General features: G+C 65.3%; 2 protein-coding genes across 4 annotated transcripts; both read right to left on the reverse strand.

The window, feature by feature from the left end:
- Positions 1-240: 240 nt before the first annotated feature.
- GIPC3 (GIPC PDZ domain containing family member 3) lies at positions 241-2,947 on the reverse strand. Its single transcript, XM_032712333.1, has 6 exons — positions 2,690-2,947; positions 2,044-2,229; positions 1,560-1,740; positions 972-1,084; positions 718-799; positions 241-392 (listed from the first exon to the last, which is right to left on the reverse strand). Exons 1-6 carry the CDS (start codon positions 2,945-2,947, stop codon positions 241-243), a joined length of 972 nt encoding a protein of 323 aa, XP_032568224.1.
- A 1,062-nt stretch (positions 2,948-4,009) lies between these two features.
- Positions 4,010-10,473, reverse strand: HMG20B (high mobility group 20B). Of its 3 annotated transcripts, none has more exons than XM_032712326.1 (10): positions 10,431-10,473; positions 9,687-9,759; positions 7,312-7,417; positions 6,910-7,113; positions 6,650-6,770; positions 6,498-6,544; positions 6,135-6,210; positions 5,743-5,958; positions 5,104-5,236; positions 4,010-4,461 (listed from the first exon to the last, which is right to left on the reverse strand). In XM_032712326.1, exons 2-10 carry the CDS (start codon positions 9,722-9,724, stop codon positions 4,449-4,451), a joined length of 954 nt encoding a protein of 317 aa, XP_032568217.1. In that variant the 5' UTR covers positions 9,725-9,759; positions 10,431-10,473; the 3' UTR covers positions 4,010-4,448. The 3 variants fall into 3 exon arrangements, with proteins under 3 accessions (XP_032568217.1, XP_032568218.1, XP_032568219.1); XM_032712327.1 differs by having other exon boundaries at positions 9,687-9,763; positions 10,432-10,452; XM_032712328.1 differs by lacking the exon at positions 10,431-10,473 and adding an exon at positions 10,257-10,277.
- Positions 10,474-10,847: the final 374 nt, after the last annotated feature.

Genomic DNA, 10,847 nt, shown 5'->3' on the forward strand with positions numbered 1-10,847 from the left:
CCTCCAGCCTCTGCTTTAATGACCCACAGCCACTGCCCACCACGCTTTGGGGGTTCTCGGGGAGGTGGGTGGGCTGGGTGCCCTGCTGCCCCCCGACCCAGGGGACAGACCTGGGTGCACTCGGGAGGGTGCGGGGCACAGGATGGGGACCCCCACCAGCACTGCCAGCCCCAGGTGGGGTGGGGACGAGGTGGGGACACGAGGAGGGGGCGGGAGCGAGGGGCACTGCCCCCCCTCCAGCTACTCCTGCCCCCCCTTGGGGTGACAAACGGCCGCCCACACCTCGGCCACGAACTCCGGGGGGAAGGCAAACTCGCCCAGCACCGAGTCCAGCCCGCGGGCGAGTTGGGCCGCGCCGGGGCTGCCCTTGGCTGCCTCCACCATCGTCGAGGCTGGGGGAGAAAAGGGACAGGTCAGGGGCTGGAGCTGGGGCAGGGGACGGGGAAGGGGCAGGGGCTGGAACTAGGGAAGGACCCTTCCAGGAGCGGGGGAAGGGGCAGGGGCTGGGGAAGGGGCAGGAGCTGGGGAAGGGGAAGGGGCAGGGGCTGAGGAAGGGGCAGGAGCTGGGGAAGGGGAAGGGGCAGGGGCTGGGGAAGGGGCAGGAGCTGGGGAAGGGGCAGGGGCAGGAGCTGGGGCGGGGCTGAGCTGGGGCAGGGTCCGGGCCAGAGGGCGGGTCAAGGGCAGGCCCGGGTCAGGGTCCAGGCCCCCCCAGCTCACCCAGCTCGCTGTCGCGGATGCCCATGTAACTCTCCAGCAGATCATCCACCCGGCGAGCAGCTTCTTCCTCGGAGGGGCTGGGCTGGGGGACCCGGGGGGTGAGTGCTGGGGACCCCTGCTCCCACCGAGCCGTGCCGGGGGCACTGCGGGCGTGGGCAGCAGAGGGGGCACCCAGGGGTGCGGGGATGCTCGTCCCCACCTCAGCACGGTGTGAGCAGCTGTGGGTCAGGGTGGGGGCTCAGGGCGGGTCTTACCCCCTCCTCCAGCACGGCCGGGCCCTGTGTCCGCAGCCGCAGCGTTTCCTTCCCCGTGGCCACTCTGCCTTCGCCCGGGGATTTGCTGCTCCGCGTCCGCTGCCCGATCATGTCTGTGCCCCAGCGTGGGGGGAGAGGTGGGGTGAGGGCCAAGGCAGGGCCTGGCACCCCCAGCCCATCTCTGCCCACTTCCCAGCCATTCCCCAGCCCCCCGGGGGGCACTGCGGGGTGAGCTATGTGCAGGAGAGGGGTGGTGTGGGGGGGACACCCAGGGGTACAGGGTGGGGATGCTCATGGTTACGGGGTGTTCATGGGTGCCCGGGACAGGGCACACAGAGGAATGGGAGTGCCCACAGGGAGTATGAGCAGGTGTGGGGACCCCCTGAAGAGTGCCTACATAGGTGCAATGTAGGGGTGCCCTGGGGTACACAAAGAGTAGGGGTGTAGGTTAGGGGTGTACATGGAACAGGGGTGGATCCTGCAAGGCACTTCACCCCTGGGGAGGGGGCTGCAGGACCACAGGGGTTGGGGACAATTCCAAGGTTTCCCTAGTCCCCAGCACAAGAGCAGGGAGAGCCCCTGACTGACCGAAGGCCTTTTTGGGCTGGACCAGGCGGAGGGTGAAGGGCTGGGCCCGCGGCAGCTCCCGCAGCATCCGGGCGACTTCGTAGTGCCGGCAGCCCACAATGGTGTGGTCGTTGATGGCCTCGATGCTGTCCCCCACACACACTGTCTGCAGCCGGTTGATGATGCTCCCCTCCTTGATCCTCTGGGGGTGGGGGGACAGGGACACACAGCAACAAGGTGGCACAGTGGGACAGTCAGACACAGCCCCCATCCCACCCACCACACAATCACCGCTGTGGTCCCATGGCCTTTAGTAGCCGGGTCAGGCAGGGAGGGTCCCCCCAAATTTCCCCACGGCGGGGGAGACCCCCAGGACCAGGGTGGACCCAGGGGGGAGTCAGGGAGGAGCCTGGTCACAGGGAGGGGGTGCAGCAGGGATGTCACCCACAGGGCCAAAGCCCCCAGGGCTGCCCTGGGCCCAGCCCGGCCCCCCAGGGGAGTTCACCTTGATGAAGGCGTAGCCAGCCCCGTTGTCTGTGATGGTGAGGCCGAGCGCATCCTCCGTCTTTGTCACCTCCACCTCCTTGGTCTCGCCCCGGACGTGGGCAAAGATGAAATCCTCGAGGCCAATCTGCCCCCCCAGCAGCTTCTGCATGTCCACTTTGTGCGTGTTGAGCGTGCAGAAGAGGATCTGCCCCAGGGAACCCCGTCAGCAGGGGCTGATGATACCCCAGCAGGGCAGGGGGTGTCGGTGTTGGGGCCCAGGGCAGGAGTCAGCCATGGCAGGGTACAGTCAGGTCTGGGCACTGCTAGAGCAGCAGGGTCCAGAGACCCCCAGCCTGCCCGAGGACCCCACACTGCCCCGTCCCCACGCACCTTCCCACAGTGCCAGGCAGCTGGAATCAGCCAGGGAACAGGCAGCCCCGGCTCCCTGCCCACTTGCAGGGGGGAAACTGAGGCAAGACTCCCCCAATCCCTCCCCAGAGGAGCCAATAGAGACCAGAGACTAAAGCATTCTTTTCCAGGACATTCTGGGGACTGCATTTACAAGCAGCTGGGGACTCGTGGGAGCCCAGGCCTCAGCCAGCGCTTCAGGGCTGGTGTCCCCCCTCGGGCACAAAGCCCCCTCCCCGGGTGCCACAGCCCCTCACCTCGGTGGGCGAGATGTCGAAGACCTCGGCGATTTTGGCGTAGAGCTCCTTGACGTTGGTGAAGCCCTCGATGCGCCCCGTGGGGCTGCCGTGGGCCAGCTGTGTGTGGAACACCAGCCTGGGCCGGGCACGGGGGGCCCGGGGGGCCGCGGGGGCCTCAGTGGGGGGAGGCTCAGGGGTCCCCGGCTCCTGCCCCACGCCGTTCTCCATGGGGCCCCCCTCGGGGGGCTGCCGGCCGTGCCTGCCCACCCGCTGCATCCCGGCGGCACTGCTGAATTATGGATGGGGCTGGCTCCCCGCCGGCCGTAAGGTGATCCCCGCGCCCGGGAACCTGAGCTGGGGGGGCAGGTCACCCGCGGGGATCGGGTGAGCTCTGCCACGTAAGAAGGGCCCTGGACAGGCTGGAGGTGGGAGAGCAGAGCCGCTGCCATCACACCCTCCCTGCCATCACACTGACCTACCACAGCACCTCTGGGAATAGATCCCCAGGATCAGCTCCAGAGTCCCCTCTGAGCACGAACACACAAGAGACCAGAGTGGTTTTCTCCCACGTTTATTTGCTCCCATCTCCAGCCCAAGCCCAGCAGCACCAGGAGATGGCAAACCAGAGATGCAGCTACAGAGCACAGGCCTGGCAGGTGAGAGGTGGGGGAAGCACCTCAGCCCCCCGGTTAGAGCCAGGGCCAGGCCCACATAGTGCTAAGTAAGAAAATAAGACACTCTCTAATTACAGTCTGAGATTAGTGACAGGCAGCCCCGGGGACACCGACCCCGGCACAGCACAGCCAGATGTGGCTGCCAGCACAGTGGTCCCACAAGAGCAGGGGGGCTCAGGCAGGGGGCAAGGGGTCAGGAGCAGGAGCTGAAAGCCAGTGCAGCACACCCAGGGTCCCCACTGTGGGAAGGGGTCAGTCCCAGCTCCCCTGGCACAGGGGTCCCCACCATGGGAGAGAGTCGGTCCCAGCTCTGCCATGGGAAGGGGTAAATCCCAGCTCCCCCCAGCCCAGGGTCCCCACTGCAGGAAGGGGTCTGTCCCAGCTCCCTTCCAGCAGGAGGCAGTTTATTGCCTTCAGGAGCTCCCTGCCCAGTCCCAAAGGTGGGGGAAAGAGGGGCCAAGCAAGGTGACAGGGACAGTGGCTGAAGGCACCCATGGGGATGATTAAATAAAGGCAGAGGCAGGGGGAAGGAGCTGCCCTCAGCCCCACTGCGGGATGGGACCAAGGGGTTCCCAGGCTGGTCTGGGGCTGGGAGGCAGTGCCAAGCTCCAGGGACTCCCAGTCACTTCACTGCCTCCCCAGGGACTCCCAGTCACTTCACTGCCTCCCCAGGGACTCCTGGTCATCCCCTGCTGCCCCCCCAGCACCACAGCCCCAGGTCACCCTGGAAGAGTCGAGTTCACTCCAGGCCAGAACCCGCCAGCACCTCCCCATCAGGCTTTGGGGAGCCCCTGGTTGAGCAAGGCAGAGCTGGGGGGCTCCTGGGAGAGTGGGGGTTGCTCACACCACCAGTGACCCCTCACCCAGCACCACACTGGATGGGCTCTCAGCTCTGTCACCACCTCTCCCCCGAAGCTCGAGGTCTCTGGAGCCGGTGCAGCCGCAGGGTCGGGTGCTCTGGGCTGGGGGGTCCCAGCTCACGCTGAAGGTGCGAGGGGTGGGGGGGAAGCAGCTGGACCCCCGGCAGAGACTGTCCCTTGCGTGAGCTCCAAGGGACAGGGACAGGGTCCAGCCAGCCGCAGGCTCCAGAGGGACTGGTCCTCTCACAAGTGTTCACTGAGGAGGGAGGAAAGGACAGCTGAGTCACAGAATCCCAGAATGGTTTGGGTTGGAAGGGACCTTAAAGCCCATTTTGTTCCACCCCCTGCCATGGGCAGGGACACCTTCCACTAGCCCAGGTTGCTCCAAGCTCTGTCCAGCCTGGCCTTGGACACTTCCAGGGATGGGGCAGCCACAGTTGCTCTGGGCAACCTGTGCCAGGGCCCCACCACCCTCACAACCAAGAATTTCTTCCCAATCTCCCATCTAACCCTGCCCTCTGGCAGTGGGAAGCCATTCCCCCCCCCTTGTCCCTCCATCCCTTGTCCCCAGTCCCTCTCCAGCTCTCCTGGAGCCCCTTTAGGCCCTGCAAGGGGCTCTCAGGTCTCCCTGGAGCCTTCTCTTCTCCAGGTGAACCCCCCCAGCTCTCCCAGCCTGGCTCCAGAGCAGAGGGGTTCCAGCCCTTGGAGCATCTCTGTGGCCCCCTCTGGACTCACTCCAGCAGCTCCATGTCTTTGAATGTGGGGATACCCCCTGAACTCAGGGACGGGACTTCCCTCTCCCACAGTTCCCCCGAGCAGCTCTGAGCCCATTCCTGTCCACTCCCTCCTTGCTCAGCTCCCATCACTCCCTGCCCTGTGTTCCCAGCCCTGTGCTCACCTGGCGATCCGGGACAGGATCTCCTTGACGCGCAGCACCAGCGGCTCGTGCTGCAGGGGGTTGCTCTCGATGGCACTGTGCAGTTTGGCCATGTAGAAGTCCAGGGTGCTCAGCGTGGGGGTCTCCCCGGTGCCTGGGAGGTGACAGCCTGGTGAGCAGGTCCCCCACCCAGCCCTGACCATGCACTGGTGACTGGGGAAGGGACCTCAGCAGCCAGTGCCATCTCCTGCTGTGGGACAGAGCCTGCACCGGCACAAATCCTGGAGCACATGGATTTGGGCCAATTTGGGGCACAGCTGTGAGTGTGGCTCCAGAGGAGGATGGCTCCCAGCCTGCCCTGCCCCAGGACAGGGGAGCCAGCTGGCTGTCACATCCCTGGGCTCCCCAAGTGCTGCAGGATCCCAGCCCAGCATCAGATGGGCACTTGCCACCACCCTGCTGCCCCACAGTGCCCCCTCACCTGGGATGGGGAGCCCACAGTGCCACTCGGCCTGAGCAGGGGTCCCCACAGCTGAGGAGGCCCTATGGTGCCCCTCTGCCCAGGCAGGGGTTCCAGCAGCCAGGGTGGGTCCCACATTGTCCCACTGCACCGGCACTGAGCCCTGGCACTGGAGAACCCCGTGGCTGCCCCCAACTCACCGGGGATGGGCAGGGAGGAGAAGCTGGCGGTCAGGGCCTGCCGCACCGACTGGAGCTGCTGCTGCAGGGCCAGGGTCTGCCGCTCCTCCTGCGCCAGCTCCTGCTCCAGCTTCTCCTTGGCGCAGTTCATGCTCTCCGTGTGCTTCTGCAGGATGGCATTCTGCTCCTCGAACTCCGTGTTCATCTTCCGCAGGCGCCGCAGCTCAGCCTCCCGGGCTGCCGGGACGGCGCCGTGTCAGTGGGATGGACCCCAACCCCACCTCAGCCCAATCCCTTCCCGAAGTCACAGCTCTTCCAAGAGGCTCAGTGCCACCAATGCCCAGGCTCCAGGCTGGTCCCTCCATCCAGCCTTTCCAGGGACCTTCCACAGCCTGGATCTGGCAGCCCCTCACCTTTGTTTTGGTCCAAGAACTCCTCAGTGAAGATGGGCACATCGAAAGTGGAGAAGGTGTCGCTGCACTCGCCAGCCTGAGGGATGGGAGGGAGGGCTCAGGCAGGGCTGAGGCCTCCAGAGGGGACCCCAACCCCTTGGGGCTGGGCAGATGAGGGGCACCAGGATAGGAGTGAGGGGTGGCTCTGCCCAGGCAGGTGGGGAGGGAGGATGGCTACACTCTGCCTCCTGCCACTCCAGGAACCTGGGATTCACATCCCTGAGCCTCCCTCTGCCCACCCACCCGTGCAGCCAGCCCAGCTCCCTGGACTGAGCCCAGCAGTGCCTTAGTTCCCCCACACAGGCAGACTAACTGGGGCCTTACCTTGTGCCCGTTGAGCAGGGTGTTCACACCCGCAGAACCTGCATCCTCTGCAAGGTAGGAAGGAAGGGAGTCACCCCGGCAGCCAGACCCCATCCCCTAAGGCTCTGGCAGTGCCTGTCCAGATCCCAGCAGACCCTGCTCTCACAACCCACCTTTTTTGATCTTTTTCTCCTGGATCTTCTCTGTGCACATCTTGTAGGCCTCTGACTGCTGGTATTCCCGCAGCTCCTTCATGTACTGCTGCTTCTCCCGCTCCGCCTCGTCCAGGTACCGCTGCGGTCACAGAGGGACCTCAGCCCAGCCCAGCCCCAGGCTCCCAACCCTCCCAGCCCAGCACTGGGACCAGCTCCAGCCCTGCAGGGAGCCAAGGGGTTTGGGCTGCAGCCTGGGGGTCTCTCCCAGGGGGCCATACCTGCTTCTCCGAGAGCTGCAGTTTGCTCCACTCCGCTCCCAGCATCTTGGTGATCTCCGGGAAGGGCAGGTCGGGGTGCTGGGTGCGGATCTGCTCGCGCCGCTCGTTCAGGAAGCGCACGTAGCCCGTCACGGGGGCTTTGGGGCCGTTGGGGAGGATCTTCTTCCTCTTCTTCCCCTTGGGCCAGCCCCTCTTCTTCACCGGCTGGCACCCGGGGGGAAGGGACAGAGGGGTCAGAGCACATGGTGCCACTGGGACACGGGAGCAGGGTCCAGACCCGCCCAGGCCCCCTGGCCCTCCAGGGAAGGTCTGGGAGATTCCTCGGCCCATTGCCCAGTGGAGGGACAGGGACAGCCCCACACCTCGAACCCTGTGGGCAGGGACATGGGCACCAGGGCTCACCTCCTCCTCGCCGTGTGGCTTCTCACCACCCATCCGTGCCGACTCTCCCTTCTCCTGCTTGATGGCCACCAGAAAGTTCCCATGCTGAGCCTTGCCCGTGGCATGTCTGCAGCCAGAGAGCACCGTCAGGGAGGGCTGGGACACCGCCGGGGCCAACGGTGACACACCCCCTGGCAGCACAGCCTCGTGCCCACCAGATCCTCCCAAATTCCCTCACAGCCCCAAACCTGGCACTGGGCCTGGAGCCCCTGTTCCCGTGAGGGGAGGCCACGGTGGAGTGATGGGCCTGGAGCAGAGCCCAGCACTGGCCGAGAAAGGCAGCCCTGGGCACACTAAAGCTGCCCTGAGGTCCAGTGGTAGCCCTGGGACCTGTCAGGGACATTTGAAAGAGGGCTAGTGCTACTCTTGAGGGCAGGTAACAGCAATGCCATCGTGTCAGTGACAGCCCCTGTCTGTCACCTGGGCCCAGGACACACCTCGGTGAGAAGTCCCAAGGGGTAGAAACCTGCTGATCCTCCTCTGCAAGGGAGAAGGAGCTGCAGGGTTTTGGATCCTGGCTCCAGGAGCACCACCTGGAAGCATCACCCACACCCAAGGAGCCCTGGAGGCAGAGGGTGAGGGCAGGGTGTTGGCCCGGCCCGCTCCAGCCACAACCGCCCCAGCAGGTTCCTGCTGCCTGGGACACCACCCCAAAACCCCGAGCAGCTCCAGCCCCGCTCTCCAGATCACTGCTGTGGCTTTAGGGATCTGCAGCTGCCTTGGGCAAAGCCTCCCTGTCCTGCCACAGCATCACCCTGGGGCCCCCCAGCCCCTCCTCCAGCCGGCTCCATCCCACAGCCTCTGTCCACTCACACCCCAAGGCAGCTCCTGCTCTGTTGGAAATGTCCCTACCATGTTGGAGGAGCCACAAAGGGCTCCAAAGTGTCACCAATCACTGCCTGCTTGGGTTCCATCCAGGTCCCCAGACCTGGGAACCAGCCCAGGGCCAAGCACAAGCCCCAGCAAGGACAGAAGACACAGCATACCAGACACAAGTGTACCAGAAGACACAGCAATCCTGACCCACTCAGTACCCACCCTGGAATTCCCCTTGTGTTTGCCATATCATGTACCTGGAGTAAACCCAAACTTCCCAGAGATCCCAACCCACTGCTACCCACTTATCACCTGTCCAAGCCACCCTTGCAGTTAATTTAGGGGGGCCCCTTCCATGAATCCCCAGGACACTGCCCATCACTGCACCAGTCCTTGTGGATAAAGTGGGTGCCCAGCACAAGTTCCTCCCACTGGGATCAGAGCTCAGCCAGTGCCCTGCAACCCACAAAACCCCATGGGAAGGTGTGAGACCACCTCTTCTCCCACCTTCTGGGGGAAAAGAACCCCCCAAGGCTGTGCAGGGACCTGCCAGCCTTGGGCTTTATGAGGTCCACCAGCAATATTCCCAGTGATGCCCACAGCATCATCCAGCCCAGCCAGAAACACACCAACACCCTCCAAGGCCAGACAGATCCTTGCCCCCCCTTCCTGTGATCTGGATTCCTCTCATGCCTAAGGATGTTTTAAAAAGTAAAGTTATTTCAGGCAAGATTCTTCCTCTGGAATCCACCTCCAAGGCGCTTCCCCATCTGTGCCAGGAGGGCCAAGGCCAGCTCAGGACAGCACAAATCCCAGGGGAATTCAGCCCACATTGGCCCTGATCTCCCGAGATGCTTAGAGTCACAGAATCCCAGAATATCCCGAGCTGGAAAAGACCCACAGGGATCATCCAGTCCAACTCCTGGCCCTGCACAGACACCCCAACAATCCCACCCTGTCCCTCAGAGCGTTGTCCAAACACTCCTGGAGCTCTGGCAGCCTTGGGGCCGTGCCCACTGCCCTGGGGAGCCCGGGCAGTGCCCCAGCACCCTCTGGGGGAAGAACCTTTCCCTGAGATCCATCCCAACCCCCTGGCACAGCTCCAGCCCTTCCCTGGCTCCTGTCCCTGGTCCCAGAGCAGAGCTCAGTCCCTGCCCCTCCGCCTCCCCTGGGCAGGAGCTGCAGCCCCCGAGGAGTCTCCCCTCAGTCTCCTCTGCTCCAGCTGAACCAGCCGAGTGCCCTCAGCTGCTCCTCAGACCCTTCCCCTCCAGACCCTTCCCCAGCTCTGTGTCCCTCCTTTGGACATTCTCCAACAGCTTCAGATCCCTCTGACACTGTGGCCTCCAAACAGCCCCCAGGACTCGAGGTGAGGCTGCCCCAGGTCAGGGCAGAGCAGGACAATCCCTTCCCCAGCACATGCAGACCCCACCCAAGGTCTGAAAAGGTCTTCTGCCACTCTTTCCCCAGGGACACTGACACAGGACAGGGGGATGGGGTGACAGGAGGAGGGTGGCACTTACAGCACAGCGGTGGGCGGCTGCTTGGTGCTGTGGGCCATGGGTGGGGGTCTCACTGCACCCCTCGGTCAGCACCCTGCGGGACAGAGCCCAGCTGGCACCATGCCACGGGGGCAGGGGGCTGTGGGTGCTCCAGGGGAAAAGATCAGCAATCCCTCACTAGTCTCCCCCCTGCTGAAGCCCCCTTCCCCTCCGCAGGGAAAACACAGGACTCTCCCCCCCCAATGGCATCTCCTCCCCAGCCAGCCCCTAACTGGCCCCCCCAGGGGAGCTCCCTGCCCCCCGGATCTCCAGCCCCCTCTCACTGACCCCCCCCCGGGATCCCACCGCAGGCCCCCAAAGGGCTCATCCCCGTAACCCCCCTCTCCCCGCGATCCCCAGAGCCCCCCGCAGGACTCCCTCTCCCCCCGGGGTCCCACCTCAGCCCCCCCAGAGCCTCCCTCGCCCCCTCCCCGCGATCCTCCCTCTGGGCCCCCTCAGCTCACTCGGGACCCCAAACAGTTTCATCCCCACAACACCCCGCCCTCTCCAGTGCCCCCTCACCGGACGCCCCCCGCCTTCTCGGGGTCCCACCTCAGCTCCCCCCCGGGCTCTCCTCAGTAAGACCCCCACGCCCGCCGCGATCCCGGGTGCCTTCCCCACCGGCTCCCCCGCAGCCCCCTGGGGGTCTCCCCCACAAAGACCCCTCACAGCCCCCCCCAGCCCCTCACAGACACCCCCCCCACCCCCCATCGCCCCCTCCCGGACCCGCCGCCGCCGCTCGCCCTGGTCACGCCCCTCTATTATTATGCAAATGAGGCTTCGGCCGCCGCCGCTCCCGATTGGCCGCGCGCCGCCGGCCCGCCCAGCGCTGCCTCGCGTCGATTGGTCGGAGGGCGGTGACGTCATGCAGAAGCGGCGGAAAGGGGGGCGGGGCCGGCTCGCGCGGCGCGCGCGCGCGGCGGGACCCTCCCCCTCCGACCAATCAGCAACGGGAGCGGGGACGAGGAAGTGCTGTGGAGAGGGCGGAGCCTTAAAGGGGTAACGGCACCGACTAGCCCTGGGCGACGCCTTAAAGGGGCAACGGCGCGGCGAGGTCCCACCTCCACCGGCCCCCCGACCTTGTTCCAGTGATCCCCAGTGACCTCCCAGTGCTCCCAGTAACCCCAGTGCCCACCTCAGGGC

This window comes from Chiroxiphia lanceolata, chromosome 27, assembly GCF_009829145.1.
Source record: "Chiroxiphia lanceolata isolate bChiLan1 chromosome 27, bChiLan1.pri, whole genome shotgun sequence".
In the NCBI taxonomy this organism is placed as follows: Eukaryota; Metazoa; Chordata; class Aves; order Passeriformes; family Pipridae; genus Chiroxiphia; species Chiroxiphia lanceolata.

What these genes read in the sequence shown, in the direction of transcription:
- HMG20B (XM_032712326.1), bottom strand. Translation starts at nt 9,724, where the DNA reads ATGGCCCACAGCACCAAGCAGCCGCCCACCGCTGTGCT. An exon ending in AGCCACACGGCGAGGAGGAG is followed by an intron (nt 7,114 to 7,311) that starts GTGAGCCCTGGT and finishes CCCGGGTGCCAG; the next exon opens with CCGGTGAAGAAGAGGGGCTG. An exon ending in CTCCTCCCTGCCCATCCCCG is followed by an intron (nt 5,237 to 5,742) that starts GTGAGTTGGGGG and finishes GTCACCTCCCAG; the next exon opens with GCACCGGGGAGACCCCCACG.
- GIPC3 (XM_032712333.1), bottom strand. Translation starts at nt 2,947, where the DNA reads ATGCAGCGGGTGGGCAGGCACGGCCGGCAGCCCCCCGAGGGGGGCCCC. An exon ending in CTGGCTACGCCTTCATCAAG is followed by an intron (nt 1,741 to 2,043) that starts GTGAACTCCCCT and finishes CCCCACCCCCAG; the next exon opens with AGGATCAAGGAGGGGAGCAT. An exon ending in CCAGCCCAAAAAGGCCTTCG is followed by an intron (nt 1,085 to 1,559) that starts GTCAGTCAGGGG and finishes GCTGGGGCACAG; the next exon opens with ACATGATCGGGCAGCGGACG.